Below are 17,717 nucleotides of genomic sequence, written 5' to 3'. Positions count from 1 at the left end.
CAACTTTGAGTTACAGAAAGCAAGCACTCTGGGCTAGTTACAGATTGAGTGAAATCTGCACTGATGACCACCTGCTCCTGAACACAGCATTTCTTCTGCTGCATGGGTTGAAGTGAAATTTAACACCAGTTATGGTGTTTCTTAAATTTAATTTGTAAAAAGGGCAAACAGTATGTAGACCAAATACGGTTTTACCCACTCATGCATCTTCTGCAAAGAAAAGCAAAACTCACTCATTTAGGAACCTTTTTTTCTTAATCTTTTCTTTTCACTGCAGTTATAAACACAAGGCACATTGGGACTTCAGGACTAGTCTATCAGTAATGCATAACAAATATTTAAGATTTATAGGACAGTTTTGAACATATAATGCCAAATTCAGGAAGGGGGAGGGGGGAGAGTTGAGAGCTCCTGGCAAATGTTTGTAAAGCCCTTATATCATGGGATTTTTTTTTTGAGAACTACCCTTTCTTTCTCTCCGTAGCAGTTGGTTCAGATCAACTGCTGCCACCCAGAGCTCAGTTTACATCAGCTGGGAATTAATTGCTACTTTGAAATTCCACAATGATCAGTTTTGATCTAGCTGCTACTTACGAAAAAAGTGCTACACCAGATGACCAATGCAATTATAGAAAGCTATAGACTCGCTGTCTACAACTATCTTTATTCTTCAGTTTAGACAAGAGCATTCCATTAGTCTTCATGGGAGCAGTTGCCTCTGTTGGCAGGCGCTCAGGTGGACAAGATAGTTTTTACCCCTAAATAAATGCATTAGCTTTCAGAACCGTCTTCAAAACAATAGTCTTATTTGCAGGAAGAAATATTTTAAAGAACAGAAAGGCAGTTATTAGGTAGTCATGATCTATAGGTAGGGCTTTATTCAGAGGAGAGAGCTAAGCTTACCTTTAGTTATACCTCCAAGGCTTCTTAATATGTCAGCATCACCTATTAAGACTCTTCCTCTGTTAAATCTACACATCACAAAGACAAGATTCAGTTCCACCTATTGGGTGTCCAGGTGAGCTTAAACACCTAAGTGTGATTCTATTTCAGTCTTATCAAGTTCCTGAAAATTCATTAATGCATCTACTTATGTAACGCATCATCATTTGACCCTTAAGACTGAGTCACAAAGAAACAGTGAGGAGAGGGACCCACCCATCTTTTCCCATTAGCTGTTTCCAGGGACTTGAGCAGAGTGGAAAAGAATCACACATGGTCATCTAAATCCAGTTACCTGCCTAATCGGTGGAATAGGACCTGGCCTGGAATGTGTGACTCAGTAAAACCAGGCATATATCATACTCCCCTACAAGGCTGACCACCTGCCTTGTCCTTGCTAGGTTAAATAGTCCAGTTTAACTCACATTAGCCAAAACGTTAGCCAGTCCTTTTGAAACAGGACATTTTTCCTAGTTTAGCCCTTACCTGCACTTACTCAGATGTGCTTGGTATTAACTCATGCCCTATGGGGCCAGAGGAAAAGAGGGTACTGTCACCAGGCATCTAATAGTTAATTACTTGTACTTCATTAGCGCTAAGAGACCCTAATCAGAACTGGGCCCCAGTACAGCACAATGCAGCAAGTGAGTATAACTAGCATTCAGAAGAAAGCAAGGCATGGAAAACAATAAAAGGAATGTATATTGTATAAATGGGTCAAATCTATGCACAGCGAGCTGTGGGTATGAAGAACTTGGAAGGGAACAGGGCAGTGGCTTCCTGGACTAGTTAAGAGAGGATGTTCCATGAATACAAAGTATCAGGGAAGAAAGCACACAAGCGCTTGCTGCAGCTCGGGGGAAGGTGTCAAATGGGTGTCTGAGGCTGGCAGTGTTGAAAGAGCAAGGAAGTAGATACTGGAGGAATGATATCAGATGATAAATACGGCCGTGTTGGACCGAGGGTGGAAATGAACTGAAATACCCTGCCCCCATCAATCCTGTCTCATTTAAACAAGGGAGTTGTGGACTTGAGCATGCTGGAAAATGGCAACTGTGATTGCATTGCACAAAGTGGGTAGTGGTATCTTAAGTAGCCAGGCTCTCCTCTGTTACAGCAATGCATGTTAGATGAACTGACAATGGAAAATGACTGAAAATCAAATGGTACTAATACAGTCTCTCAGAAAAGAGAAAACAAAATGGTCAAGTTCCATTTCTGTGGATCTAGCCTGTAGAAAAGCCTGTTTTCTTTCAAGCCTATATGCACTGCAATTGGTAGGTAATCTGCCTCTTGCTACATATAAATATTCCCTTGGCCCAAATAAAATGTTAAAAATCACTGCACCCAAATTGAGATCTGTCACTTTCTGTACCCTAATATGACTCTGATGCTCCATCCAACATAGTTTTAGTATCATCCTCTGATTGAAGAGTTCAAATGAGCAGGAATTAAGCATTTCCTCTTCCTTATTTCCTCTTCCTGATTTTCAAACAGTCATTGAGGGTACCTTCCTGTTAGAATGGTGGTTATATCAGCACATGCCTGTTATTGAAAAAGAACTTTACCAGGAATGCTTATGACACTGGAATGAATAGTGCTCCTAGATGAATATGCACAGCTGTAACTAACTTCTGTGGAATATTTGTGCGTGTGTAAAATACATATAATATAAAATAGCTCTGAGACAGAATTTATCTCTTAGCAATCATGCTGTTAACATGTGCTGAGCACTTCGATAAAATGCGTACCTGTTCTATAGCCACTTCTCATTTGTAGATTTCTTTATACAGGAAAAAACAAGTGTCATCCCTGTTTTAGAGGATGAATTGACTTGTCTAAGGTCACACAGCATATCAGAAGAACAGTTTTATTTTGTATGTTTGTGTGTGTGCGCGTGCAAGTGTGTGTAAATATAAGTGTGGGGGGTGTAATATATACATACAGCAGCATGAACTGTTCACTTGAGTATTTATGTAGCTTTTCAGGTGGGTTTTGCAGCCCATATTGAGTTCTAAGCTCCATTACTACTCTAGCTAGTTTGAAGTTACACCACACTGCAATAATTGTAGTATAGGCCCATCCCTAGTTTCATTCACCCAGACTACATCTTTTTTCTAACTGTGGTGCTGTAGGCTACTCAAAAAGGCTATAATTTATCATGAAGTACAGTGATCCCCTTTAAAAATTCTTTGGTTTCCCTGAATAAATTAATCATACTGCTCCAAGAGTTGCAAAACTCCCTATGTATTCCCCAAACTAGGTGGAATGAAATGTAGGAAATACTGCAGAGGTAATTTTGTCTAAGACAAAATTAGAAACCTGCTTAGGAAAATTATGATAGGCTTAAATTATAAAGGTTCAGAAAATGAAAGTTAACAATACTTAACTGGTTTAACTGATGGAAGAAACACTGTGGGGGCAGTCAGTCCAGGCCTGCCTTATGGTAGGTCTTATACAAAGATAGAGTACACAACAGCCACCACCCCAAATGTCCCATCACTTAAGTTCTTTCATGCAATTAAAATAATATCTCTTAAATTACCCAGTCCTTATAAATAATATGTCCTCTAGCTCTAGGAGAACTTACAGGTACTGGTGGGTTGCTATGTGTGGAATTTTTTATTCTTCTCAATTGTGTATGGATCATTAAAAAAATTATTAACCTAATTATGCTTTCAAACTGCTTTCCAGGACTCAGTGGTCATTCTGGAAGGCAGATAATTCAAAAAAATCACCACTTCTCCTCAAGCCCAGACCTCCACGTCCTCTCATTTGTACATAAATGAGTACTAAAATATAAAGACTCTTCAGGGGGGAAAATCTGACTCTTATTCTTTCTCTTCTCTCTTCCAGCCACTTCTACATCTACTACAGGGACAAGTCATCTCACAAAATGTGACATAAAACAGAAAGCCTTCTGTGTAAATGGGGGAGAATGTTACATGGTCAAAGACCTTCCCAATCCCCCAAGATACCTGTGCAGGTAAGAATTTTTTGCTTCTTTTTCTGAAGCATGAAAAGATGCATTTGCAATTAACAAATATTTCAGATATTCCTTCTGTATAGTGAATAGAAGATGCAAACAATTAATTGTGCTTATATGTTGTAGTAAAAAGAACAGATTGTTAAATATCAATGGAAACATAATTTGGAAAATGTAGTGTCACTATAAGAAATTTTGTTTCAAGGTTAGATGGCTTTTTAAAGGCACCCTAATAAGGTCAGAATAACAGGAGAAGGAGTTACTGTGGTAAATGTATAAGTCTGTAATGAGTGATGTGGATTGTTGTGTTAACTTGTCAGTTGATGCCGACATTTCATTCAGGCAAGTACATAAACAAATGCTTATCTTTAAGCATGTGCTTACACACCTTCCATTCTTCATGGTCAGTTTTATTGTCACATATCTAAACTGGAACATACTGCTGCAGTAGCCCATTCTTCTGGATAAGATTCATTATTAAAAGACAGTTTCTATGATACAGATTTTCCCTGTTGTCTTAGCACGTTTTATACCTTGTACATTTGGAACTAATATTTAGCTAATAAAAGACCAGAACCCAAACCGCTATGTGTTCTGAATTCCTGCTCACTTCACTGGGAGATAAGAGTACTAGCACCTCTCAGAACTGAACCTTCAGGGAATATTTTTGTAATATTGGCATTTGCCAAACAGGCAACAGGGGCCAGTCAATAAGACATGCAATCTGGTAGAATCACATAGATTTCAAGTCTTATAAAGACTGAACATCAAAACCAAGGAATTGTAATAGGGCTTCTTTTTGCAACATAATAGACAGAAGGGCTGTGGTGGATACATTGCTTTCACATGGAAAATAGGAGAAAGAAATTGCTTCTGAAAAATAATGGCTGCATTCCATTTAAACATAAAAATGCCATGTTTTTCTTCACCTCAATTATGCATTTTTATGCATGGATTTTACCTGCAGTTAGCCAGTTTTTTTTTTTCCATAAATTCCTCTGCTGGTAGAATCATGATCATTTAATTTTATACCTGTCTATAATAATTGTTAGTTATAGTAAAGTGTGTAAATAGAGTGCTAATTTTGGAGGGAGGCAACAATTTTTTACTGAAGTTACATAATCATCATAATCATCTGCAGTACACGATGAGACCATTTAATACTATGGCCCTGAGCATACACCAGCAACGTTTCCATTCCTTTACTTAATTCCCAGCTGCCATTCATTCAAAACCTGTTCCAGCAACCAGAGGCTGTGCACCTAAGCATTTAATGTTAATAGGTATTGCACTGTTGATTTTCAGTGCCACTCCTTCCTTGCTGGGCCTCAGGACAATTTTTAATGTTTCCAAGCCTGTGACACTATTTATACTTTATTGGTTTTTAATTTTACCAAAGTTACATGAATATAAGACAACTCTGAATATAAGAAATCCCTGAATAATTAATACATTATAATTTGTTATAATTTTCCGGGTATGAAATCTAATTATTTGAGGTTTGCCTTGAATTTCTCCTCCTCCCAATGCTACAGCAAGTAAAATACATCTGGGGGGTCAAGTGGTCCCTTTGCCCTCTTTCCCCACCAACTTCCTCCCCTGTAGTCCCTTACTGTCAGCCCCTGCTCTTCATGAACACATGGAAGTGAAAAGCAAATTTGGGAACACTAACTTTGAAATAAAGTTCATCCAGAAATGATGCATTTTACCTTTTTTAAATGGCTGCAAGTTGTAACAAGCACTCCATAAACATGCTTTTAAACAGCACTTTTGTACCTACTTAGATTTTGGGGCGGGGGGGGGATTTTTTGTGTTCCAGGTCATATTAGACGGATCAGTTCCAAATCCTTTTGACTGAGCAAAACTCAGTCATTCAAACACAATATGTGGTGCTGCAACTGGCAAGTATCCTCCACCTGAATCTTTTCAGCCTGGGGCTTCAGATACTTCCAAATCCATTGGCAAGCATGGACAAATACTTCCAAATCTATCCATGCAGGCCCAAGCCCAGAGGCTTGGGATTCATATGCCCCCAAGTCTTGTTTGCTCTCATCCAATGGCCACAGGAGCAAGCTAAGGAGTAATCCATGAAGTAGGCATGTAGCCAAGATCCTCCCATTGGAAGCTGGGCAGTTGGAAGCTAATTACAAGACTCTCATAGGGTGTCCTGTCTGCAGTGCATTTGGACAGAGGTTTGCCCTCTGCTATACAATGCTACTTAAATCCATTTGGGCTTGGGTACCAGACCAGTGCTGTGACTACATTTGATCTTATCCCCCAAGAGGACTTGCATTTTAAAGCCATTATATTAGCCGAATGTTCATTGGGCTGGGCCCCAGCAGAGTCAACAGCATTTCAAGCGATGGTGACCCCACAGCTCCATGTGCTAATTAGTCCCATCACTCATGACTGGAACTGGGCATTATTGTCGCAAGTCCTGGGATCCTCCAAAACTATGTGCAGATGACATGCAGGGCAATTTGGTCTGGCTCCATCTCATGGAGGATGGGGCCACACAATCAGATGCAACAGGTAAACAGGGGGAGACAGAGGAATTCTATGTGAACTGTTTAGGGCCTCATTTGTTAATGTTTGCTAGATATTTAAGTCTTGTGAAGAAACAGGAAAAATTGGAAATGGGAACGAAATCTCAGGTATGGGAATGAAGAGAACATACAAATGTATTCAGTGTAGTGACTCACCATAACCTTGAAAGGAGTTAGCACTGAGGAGGACTGAAAACAGTGGATCCTACCATGTGCCTTATTCAGATGGGCTACATTAACCTATTCTTATGGTAGGTTCCCATCATCGTCTTGGGTTTTTGGCTTCTCTGCATATTGACGGTAATACATTTTCCGGACTGCGCTGCTCTGTTCCCAGGGCCAAGATCACCTTGAATGGCATTGTGTAGTAAAGGGTGGAGATCTGTCTGATGCACTGTGGACAAAGTCTACTAGAGCCTCCCGATGGGAGGATTTCAGCTATATGCCCATTTTATGTAGATAGCAGATTTCTCTCTAGCTTGTTCCTGTGGCTGAGAGCAAGCAAGACTCAGGGGCATCTGAACTCCAAGACCTCTAGGCTTGGGGCTTGCATGGATTCATGCCATGGATTTGGGAGTATCTAAAGCCCTAGGCTGAAGAATCTGGGAGGGAGAATACTTGCCAGTGACAGCACCACATGGTCATGAGCAACTGAATTCTGCTTGGCCAATAGAATTTGGAACTGATTAATCAACTTCATAGTTGGTTCCCATTGCTGAGCACTTGCTACTTTTGGCAGCAGTTTAATGATAGACTGTGTCTTTAATGAGGTTTCCTTGTATGCAAATGTAAGATGACTTTTTTTTCCTAAGGCTGACCAGGGGAAAAAACCTCATCCTCTGTTCAAGTAAATACAATATTATTTTTTATGAAAAATGATAGAACCATAGAAAATTAGGGTTGGAAGAGACCTCAGGAAGTCATCTAGTCCAACCCCATGCTCAAAGCAGGACCATCCCCAACTAGATCATCCCAGTCAAGGTTTTGTCTAGCTGGGTCTTAAAAACCTCCAAGGATGGAGAGTCCACAACCTTTCTGGGTAAGCTGTTCCAGTGCTTCACTACCCTCTTAGTGAGAAAATTCTTCCTAATATCTAACCTAAACTTGTCTTGCTGCAACTTGAGACCATTGTTCCTTGTTCTAACACCACGAAAAACAGTCTAGCTCCATCCTGTTTTGAACCCACCTTCAGGTAACTGAAGCCTGCTATTGAATCCCTTCTCAGTCTTCTCCTCTCCAAACTAAATAAGCTCAGCTCCCTCAGCCTCTTCTCATAAATCACGTGCCTGAGCCCCAATTTGTCTAGGTCACGCTGAATCCTAGCCCTACCCGTCTGCATATCTGTTACACCTTCCAGCTTGGTGTCATCTGCAGACTTGCTAAGGGTGCACTCTGTGCCTTGTTCCAAGTTGTTGAGGAAGACATTGAACAAAACTAGCCCCAGGACCAACCCCTGGGGCACTCCATTTGATACTGGCTGCCAATTAGACACTGAGTCATTGACATCTGAGCCTGATGCTCCAGCCAGTTTTCTATCCACCTTATACTCCATTCATCCAGCCAATACTTCCTTAGCTTGCCTGCGAGGATGTTGTGCGAGACCATATCAAAAGCCTTGCTAAAATCAAGGTATACCACATGCACACATCTCCCCGCATCCAGAGCCAATCCTCTCATCATAGAAGGCAATCACATTGGTCAGGCATGACTTGTCCCTGGTAAATCCATGCCGTCTGTTCCTAATCACCTTCCTCTCCTCCAAGTGCTTAGAAATGGCTTCCTTGAGGATCTGCTCCATGATTTTTCTAGGGACTAAGGTGAGACTGACTAGTCTGTAGTTCCCTGGATACTACTTTTTTTTCTTTCTTAAAATGAGCACTATGTGTTAGCCCTTTTCCAACCATCCGGGACATCTCCCGATCACCGTGAGTTTTCAGAGTTGATGGCCAGTGGTTCTGCAGTCACATCAGCCAACTCCCTCAGTACCCTTGCATGCATCCCATCTGGCCCCATGGACTTGTATATCTCCAGCTTTTCTAAATAGTCCCTAACCTGTTCTTTCACCACTGAGGGCTGCTCACCTCCTCCCCAAACTGTGCTGCCTGGTACAGTAGTCTGGGAGCTGACCTTGGTTGTGAAGACCAAGATAAAAAAGGCGTTGAGTACTTCAGCCTTGTCACTAGGATGCCTCCCCCATTAAGTAAGGGACCTGCACTTTCCCTGATCTTCCTCTTACTTCTGATGTACTTATAGAAACCCTTCTTGTTACCCTTCATATCCCTTGCTAGCTGCAAGTCCAGTTGCCCTCTGGCCTTCCTGTCTTCATCCCTGCATGCCCGAGCAATATTCTTATACTCCTCCCTAGTTGTCTGTCCAAGTTTCCACTTCTAAGCTTCCTTTTTGTGATTTATTTTACTGAAGAACTCCCTGCTAATCTAAGCTGGTCTTCTGCCATACTTGCTAGTCTTCCTGCACATCAGGATGGTTTGTTCCTGCACTCTCAGTAAGGCTTCTTTAAAGTACAGCCTGGACTCCTCCCTCTCAGACTGGCTTCCCAGGAGATCCTGCCCAGGAGTTGCCTGAGTGAGTCAGTCTGGTTTTCTGAAGTTCAGAGTCCTTCCTTCCTTTCCTCAGGATCCTGAATTCAATCATCTCATGGTCCCTGCTGCCCAAGTTGCCACCTACTAGTACATCCCCCACCAATTCTTCCCCATTTGTGAGCAGCAGGTCAAGAAGAGCATGGCCCCTAGTTGGCCGCTCCAGCATTTGCACCAGAAACTTGTCCCCAGCACTCTCCAATAACTTCCTGGATTGCCTGTGCACTGCTGTATTGCCCTCCCAGCAGGTGTCAGGGTGACTGAAGTCCCCCATAAGAACCAGGGCCTGTGATCTGGAAACTTCCACTAGCTGTTTGAAGAAAGCCTCATCCACCACTTCCTCCTGGTCTGGTGGTCTGTTGCAGACTCCCACCACAACATCACCTTTGTTGCTCTCCTCTATGATCATAACCCAGAGACTTGCGACAGGCCTATCTCCAGCTTCATACTGGAGATCTGAGCAATCATACAGCTCTTTTACATACAGTACAACTCTTCCTCCTCTTCTCCCTTGCCTGTCCTTCCTGAACAGTTTGTACCCATCCATGACCATGCTCCAGTCATACGAGTTCCCACCAAGTCTCTGTTATTCCGTGACTAGTTGATTGCCCTGATTTCTCAAGAAGTATAAGAGCACATTACCTCAGGGCTTTGGTCTCCATCCCCCAGTGAACCTAGTTTAAAGCCCTTCTCACTCGGTTAGTGAGTCTGTCTGCAAAGACACTCTTCCCTCTCTTTGTCAGGTGGATCCCATCTCTTCCTAGCAAATGAATGTCCCAGACTCTCTGAAATAAAGCTAATTCTTCAACATAAATGGAAAATAGTCACTAAATCTGGAGGTTGAGTAAAAAAATGGATGTAAATATCCAGATTTCTATTTTGGGCAACCTTCTGGGCATTGCCAGAAATAGCTGGGATAGAAAATTGAGAGAGAAAATCAGAGGGCCAGATTGAGTTTTTTATACTAAGGTGATGTAAAAGGAGCCTTATTTTGAAGTCTCCATTAATTAGTAGCATTTCTGCTGTATTTTCTGATAGTTACTGGCACAGAAACCACCTATACTGTAACAAAGCAAGAGATTGGTGAAGTGAAGTGAAGTGAAGTGAAGTGATTGGAGAATGTGGAATGTCCTTTAAAATACAGAATACCTGAAGGGAAAAAATAGCATTCTTTTTTTGCTTATTTAAAAATACATTTATCTAATTTTAATTCCACTGTTAACTAAAATATCTGTCAAGTACGCATTGCCTTTCTTCTACCATGATAATAAATCTTTTAGCAAAATATATCTGTGGAAACAGAAAACTTGAAATGGGGTACTTGCTCTTCATATTTCTGCCTCAGTAACAAGTTCACATTTTTTCCATATGGTCCATCTGTTGAGAGCAAAAACAACATTTTTAAAGCATGAGCCACATCATTCTAAATCGGTTTTATCCCTAACCAAAAAACATGACTCAGATGCACAATAACCATGGAATTTTGCAAGTGATGCCTCAGGTCATCTATAAAATATTCCCTGTGAATTTGTCTCTTATTGTTGAACTCTAGAGCTATGTACTTAAAAAAGTGCTGTCCACAAAATAGATCATCTAATAATAAACACTGGGTCAGATTTTGCTATCATAGATATATATATATATATATATATGAATTTGAGTAACTTCCTATGGCTTGTTTTTTGATTCATTCTTAAAAGAATGAAATCCACAACATGCTATAACTGAAACCCGTATAGCTGTATCTACAGCAGCATAAGCCTCATATGTTTCACGTGTGTAATTTAATTATAGTTCTGAACTAGACAGAATCATAGTAAAGTATAGAAGACTAAAAAGACTGTGTTTTTTTGATGAGATAATGAGGAAAATGTAAAAAAAAAAATGGATAGAAACCTAAGTCCCATTCTGAAAAGTGACACAAGCACTTGGAAGCCTATAGCCCAGTGATTTTCAGCAAGAATTAGATTTTGAAGCATCCATGTCTCTTCAGAATACAACATATGCCCCAAAATCATTTTTGTGCTTTTGAAAATTTTTCCCACAGCCCATTGCAAATAGTAGAGCACATGATATTTTGAGTACCTATAACACTGCTTATTTGGAGTGCCTCTTATTTGGAGAAGACTTCATTCCTTTTATTTGGAGAAATGTATTTTATAATTTTTTGAAGATTTTTTTATTAAGCTGATTTTCTTACTAGGAAGCAGAATCATTTGTGTTGCCTTTACTGCTGCTGTTCTGTAGAAATGACTTTAACCTATAGTTTTAGTGGTGGTAAACAGTGCTTCTTTGTAAGAAAAAGGCAATGCTAGTGTAATGGAAAGATAATAAATTGCGTATTTTTTATAATATAGCTTATTCCACATCTGTATTGTTTGCAAATGGAGTGGGTAGAGGACAAAATATTGTGATGACCCAGAAATCAATGAATTGTCAAAGAAAAGGAGAGGTTATCTCATAGTGAAAACTGAAAGCTTTCCCGAAAGTGAGTTGAGGCAGTGTTGCTTAAATTGTTTTGCCCCAAGTCATCAAATGCAAAATACAGCATTTAATTAGATGATAAAAAATGCTTTTTCCTGCTAAATTGCCGTGTAGAGCAAGAGACCACTGAAATTAGTTGTTGATTTCAAATTACATATACTGTTAGTCCCAAGCATGAGGGTGCTTCAGTGTGGGGACTTCCTTTTCATGCCATATTGCAAAGTTTAAAACTAGTAAATACAGAAGTCACTCATGGTTAGAAAAACATTTTTTCTAATGAAACAAAGACACATGCTATTTTTTACTTAATCCGTTTCATTTCATTAGTAAATAGTTTTGGTAGCTTGTATTCAGCCTGTAGAAGAGCTGAGGCCAAATTAATTTTTGTTACGTAAACATATATTCAGAGCAACACTTTGTTTTTTCTGTGGCCTAACTGTAACTTTCATAAGTGTACCTGAAGGCAGACATTGTCCCATGAAAAGGTAAGCATTGCTTTTTTATTTTTGAGCAGTTAAATCCCTTTACCACACATGATTAATCTGAAAAGAAATGGAAATGGAATATTCATTCTAACTCCTGTCTACATTAGTTCAATCTGTTCCTGTTTCCAGCAAAAGGTGCAGTAACACCAGTGTTGAAAGTGGTTTAAGTATAGGCAGAAACACCAGAAAGCTGTGGGACCATATACATGAGTTCAGTAGACTAGTTTACTCCACAGCAGGATAGTATTTGTAAATAGTAGAAGTAAAAACTCAGCAGTGCATGTGTAGACACTGCCCCAGCTGGCTGGAGCATGAGGGTACTTCAGTGCGGGGACTACCTGTTGGCTAGCCCTGCACTGAAGCACCTTCATGCCCCAGCCAGCACCTCCACAGCACATTGAGCTGGGGGAAGTCCCAAGCTGACATGCTCTCCCCACATAGCTGGAACTGCTCTGACCTGACTCAACATCTTGGGATCCCTGCGCATGTGCAAATGTGCAGTAAGTACCAAAGTTTATTGCATCACATTAATATGCACATGCAGACACAACCTGTGCCTGGAAAGCCAAACCAGGACAGGCTGGAAACAATTTAATGTCATCTGCACTAGCAGTTCAAGAGTTCTGGAGACCAGTGCAGCTTCTCCTGCTGTTGACATTAACAGTTTGCCAGCATAGACATCAAGGCTGTTTGTTGACTTGCTCAGTATTTTCTAAACCACTAATTGCATCACACAGTTTGAATCAAAGTTCAATTCAAATTAAGGGTTGATAGGCAATCATTGACCATCACAGCTGGGGACACTAGCTATAGGCAGTCTATATACTTAACAGACCAATAACAGAAGTTGGAACTAATTAGGAGGTGATAATAAGCCTGCTAAGTGCTGCTACATTGTTATAGTTATCTGAAGTGCTGTTCCAGATGGGGTAATTGACTTGATACTTAGGGTGAGGTGGTGTTTGGTACACTTGACTTTGTAAAGGTGTTATTTTGTGCCTGATAGACTCTGTTGTATTACAAAAACCCAAATGAGTTCCATTTGCTGGGATCAGGCAGTCAGGGTTCTTTGGGTAAATCCAGTATCTTGTATTAGACCAACTCAAATAGCTGAAAAAATTCTTTTTGCAAGCTTTCAGGTGCAAATTTGTCAGGCTGAGGAAGCGTGATATTTGCAATGCTTATCTTATTATCTGAGTTCCTAAGGACTATTTTTCCTAAAAGCAATGCAGTGCATACATGTTAATTAATACAGTTTAAATGGCCTATGCAGACTGCCCTATTCTGCACTAACTTTAATTCAGGTAACAGACCTCCATGTATATACAGTGATGGCTGTAGTCTGGATTAAGCCTAGAAAAACATAACATCTATAAATGGCTCAAGTGAGCAAACACCACATGTCAAACCCTGAAATACATAGGCAGCAGAAATACTGATTGTATTCATTCAGAGTTGCCTGAATAAGGATTTTGGTATTTGGCCCCATGTGTCCTATCTCAGGGTAGACATGAGATTATGCAGCACTTGGTAGAGTACACAAGTAATAACATCAACCTGATGTAAGATAAGAACTGAATTTACAGTTTAAAACATGTTGTTGCTGTCCCTCTCCCTCACCCAGCTGCTAAGCTAAATCCAAATACCACAGTCTAACCAGTGGCATAACCATTTTATGAGACCTTTATCCTTAGTAGAATCTCCTTTGATTAATTTATTTATGACAGTGCAAAAGCATCCCTACTGAAACCAGAGTGCTTATATGCTGAGTACTAGGCCTGTGCAAAGCAGCTACTTTCCACTTTGGACTTGGATTCGGCTGATTTAAGCAGGAACGACGCATAGGGGTGCATGCGGGTGCACCCCCCGAGCATGGTGGTGCACCCCCCACAAAAACCCTTACTGGCGGCATCTGCAGGTGGTCAGTCATCACCACTGGCCACCACAAATGCTGCTGGCAGCATCTGCAGGTGGTCACTGCCCCATGGTCAGTACCCTGCTGCTGATAGCACCAGCAGCGTCTGCAGGAACTTGCCACTCACTACCACCAAGCTTCCACTGCCATCACCATACTCCTGCCACTGCCGTGCCCCACCCCCAGCCACCAGGGGCATGGGTCATTCATGGATTCAGGGGACAGTGATTCGATTCAGTGATTCAAATCACTGTCCCAAATTGATTTGGCCGAATCTGATTAGGAGATTCAGCTGTCACCAAATTGGCCGAATCTCCAAGTCAAACAGGCCCCATCCCCCACCTGCTCTCCCAGCCCCATCAATGGCTGCCCTGCCCAGACCCAGCTCCCGGCTCTTTGAAAAAAAAAAAAAAAAATGTCCCTGCACTCACTGGCTTCTGCCTCACTGCATGGGGGGCTCTGCCATGAGCCCCCAGAAGCCCCAATGGCTGCTGCAGCAGCCAGTGAGTACAAGGCTTTTTTTCTTTTTTTTTTAAGAGCTGGGAGCTGGGGCAGGTGGAGCAACCATTGGGAGGGGTGCTCAGAGGGGAGCAGGCAGGGGATGGGGCCTGATGGGGGTCCTCCATGGTCCCTCCTCCCTCCACCAGACCTCACCCCTGCCCTCTACTTACCGCCACAGAGTCTGGGTCTAGCTCCCTGTGGTGGCAAGTAGGGACTGCCCGAATCTCCTAAGCTCTCTGAATCTTTTAGAATCGATTTGGAGAGCTTTGAATCAATTCATACATTTTTACTGGTCTCCTGATTTGATTTGGATTCAGAGATTTGGCCGCCGAATCAGACCATATCTCCTCTGAATCAAATCAGCACCCGAACCTTTGCATAGCCCTACTGGGTACATTGCTTCTGGGGACAGCTTAAAATCAGTTCTTTTAATCAACAGACTGGTCACTACAGTGAGTCATCTTGGAAAAGACCCATTGAAAGCCTCAAAATACACCATCCATTGAAAATAAAATTCTGTCTGACATACTTGGACAATTTAACACTGCTTTTCTGGTACAGTGTGTTATGTACAAAATTCCAAAAAGTATACAGACATACTGTAAAAAAAATGCCATGAGTGTGTTAGTCCACTGCATTGCTAATCAATCTTAGAGATAACTGTGGAAGAAAACTTTAAGAAGCGAAGCAAGAAACAAGTAAGTTTTCAATAGAGTTAAACCCTGATGAGTTGAAGGAGGACTGTTCCAGCTGCCTGCTGCTGCAGCTGAGAAGAGTAGATAGATTTGAGGAAGATGCAAATGGGAGGCCAACAGTTAACTAAGCTGTGGTGGCAGAGGCTGAATCTGAGAAACCAGTTGGAGCAGACTTATGAAGTGTTTTAGATTCAAACCAAAGGAAGTTAATAGACATTAATAAAAATGAATTTAAATGGGTAAAAATAGCTTGATTTAGTGCTAAGGTTAAAGATAGTTAAATTAACAGGGCACTGAATACCAAGAGTGGCTAAGTAGGTAACACAAATCAACAAGCAAGAACTGAATTCTGTAAGACTGTACAGAAGATGTCTAGGGCAGAAAAATAAGTGGAATCGTGTCCTAAGAAACTGGAGAAGCCTGAATAGCTGTGGAGCATTTCCAGAAGAAGGAATATCCGTCTATTGCCAAGTGCTGCACTGAAGTCTAAGGGAATGAAGAGAAGGAGCAAGTGACATCAGCATAAAAGGATCCCAGACATCAAGAAGAGCCATTTCTTCATTACAACCAAAGTGAAATCTATACTGATTTTTTTCCAAGGAAGATTTCATAGATTGCATAGACATTAGGGCTGGAAGGGACCTCGCAAGATCATCAGGTTCAGCCCCCTGCCCAAAGGGTGGCCAGTCTGCAAGGGTCAAATAATCCCAGCAAGATAGGCAACCAAGTGTTTCTTAAAGGAATCCAGAGTAGGTGCCTGCACCACTTCTGGCAGGAGCTTATTCCAGGCCCTTGTGACTCGGACAGTAAAGAAGTTTTTCCTTTTGTCCAGCCTAAAATGGCCTTCCAAGAGTTTGTGACTGTTGGACCTTGTCTTCTCATGGGGTACTCTGGTGAACAGTCATTCTCCCAGTTCCCAGTGCACACTCCTTATAGACTTGTAGGCAGCCACCAAGTCCCCCCTGAGCCTGCGCTTCTCCAGGCTGAAGAGCCCCAGGCTCCTCAGCCTTTCCTCATAAGGCCTCTTCTCTTGACCTCTAATCATTCGCATGGCTGTCCTCTGGACTCTCTCAAGCTTCTCCACATCCTTTCTGGATAACAGAGCCCACATATTATGCACAAAGTGACTGAAGAGATGAATACTGCTAATTTTCTTACTCTGTATGAATTCAAGAGCACTTTCACCTTATTTTTACCTATACTCCTTGTTTGTCTGGCCTACCGGTTTTCTCTCCAATGCATTACCCATGGCTGCTGCCTTGTCTTGAACAAAACAGAGGCTGTTTGGGGGGCTGTTTGGTTTGGTGAGTGGATGGGTTAGTTGGGTTTTTTTGTTCTTATTTAAGCAGGAACTTGAAGGTAAAGCAGACCATTAAAGAAAGAAGGGGGTCAGAGAAGAGCCATAGGTTTGGCACTGTACATGATTGCTCAAGGCAGGGGACATAAATTATTTTTAAATGCAATATTGCAAGCAGAAATAACTTGATGTGGCAATCTGATAAGGAAAAAAAGCAATAAGCTGAAAGGGGGCTGCCAGTGCATTTCTATTAGATTTGACTCTTTTATTTAAAAATAAATGGATTTTTTTCAATTTTTTTTTCAATATTATAAAAATATAACTTTTCAAAGGATACATTTTTTCTTTTATTACACTTTTTCACTAATTCCAGCCCTCTCCTGAGGTCATTTAGAGGATCTCCATGTTCCATAGGAAGGCAAATATCAGTCTGCTAGTTCAGTGGTTTTCGTGTTCGATTGCTTATCAAGTTTTTACCCTTCAGGTGCCAACCGGGATTCACCGGAGCAAGATGTACTGAAACTCTGCCCATGAAAATCCAAAACCAAGAAAGTATGTTAAAATAATCTGAACTTTGCTTTCTCCCCCAACTACAGCAACAAAATCACTACTACTTGGTGTTTTCACAGTTCAGCTGGAACTGGCCTTTCTTGATTGTGATTACAGCTTGACTCTCTAAGCTTTAATCTGTACACCATGGCATTCTCTGGCATCAGAACATGTCTCATTTGTGTGGCTTTTTAAAGCAGAACCTTCTCATCCATCACAGATTTTGTTTTATACTATCAGCTTTCTCGATTGGGAAAATGCTGTAAAGTGGTACTATGTAGGAATAAGCCAACTGAAATGAATGATGTACAGATTCCATCTTCTAGCCGCCTTGCGAAAAACACATTATAAAAGTCATTTCGGGTTTGAAATGGCAGATTCGTCTATGACATGCTGAAACACACTTTGATCTGGATTGGTTTTGGCTTCCACAAAGCAAATGGGTGGCTCTCAAACATCTTGAGACATTTGGAAATGCTAAACTGAGATTCAGTTTCTGAAGGTGAACTCACCAAGTGAAATCAGTCCACGCTGAAGGAGCTTCTTTCTTAGCATATGTTCACCTCTTCTCTTTTCTCTGTTTTTCTCTACCATTGTTTTGTTTTTCCTCTCAGGTGCCCAAATGAATTTACTGGTGATCGCTGCCAAAACTACGTAATGGCCAGCTTCTACAGTACGTCCACTTCCTTTCTGTCTGTGCCTCAGTAGGAGCATGCTCAG

At 41.3% G+C, this 17,717-nt stretch overlaps 1 protein-coding gene across 7 annotated transcripts in view; it reads left to right on the top strand.

The window, feature by feature from the left end:
* The window catches only part of NRG1 (neuregulin 1), a 207,735-nt gene that overhangs the window by 159,964 nt on the left and 30,054 nt on the right, over positions 1-17,717 (top strand). For 5 of the 7 annotated variants that reach the window (XM_019555275.1, XM_019555274.1, XM_019555271.1 and 2 more), the window contains 2 exons: positions 3,799-3,928; positions 17,612-17,670. In XM_019555275.1, coding sequence (XP_019410820.1) covers positions 3,799-3,928; positions 17,612-17,670 — 189 coding nt within the window. Of the gene's footprint in view, positions 1-3,798; positions 3,929-16,932; positions 17,001-17,611; positions 17,706-17,717 lie in introns of those variants that run through there. The other 2 variants (XM_019555273.1, XM_019555276.1) reach the window with 2 other exon arrangements.

Source organism: Crocodylus porosus, unplaced genomic scaffold (genome assembly GCF_001723895.1).
Source record: "Crocodylus porosus isolate Cpor-Errol unplaced genomic scaffold, CroPor_comp1, whole genome shotgun sequence".
In the NCBI taxonomy this organism is placed as follows: domain Eukaryota; kingdom Metazoa; phylum Chordata; order Crocodylia; family Crocodylidae; genus Crocodylus; species Crocodylus porosus.
The sequence above is the reverse complement of the archived record's forward strand: the minus strand, read 5'-3'. Positions and strand labels throughout refer to the sequence as shown.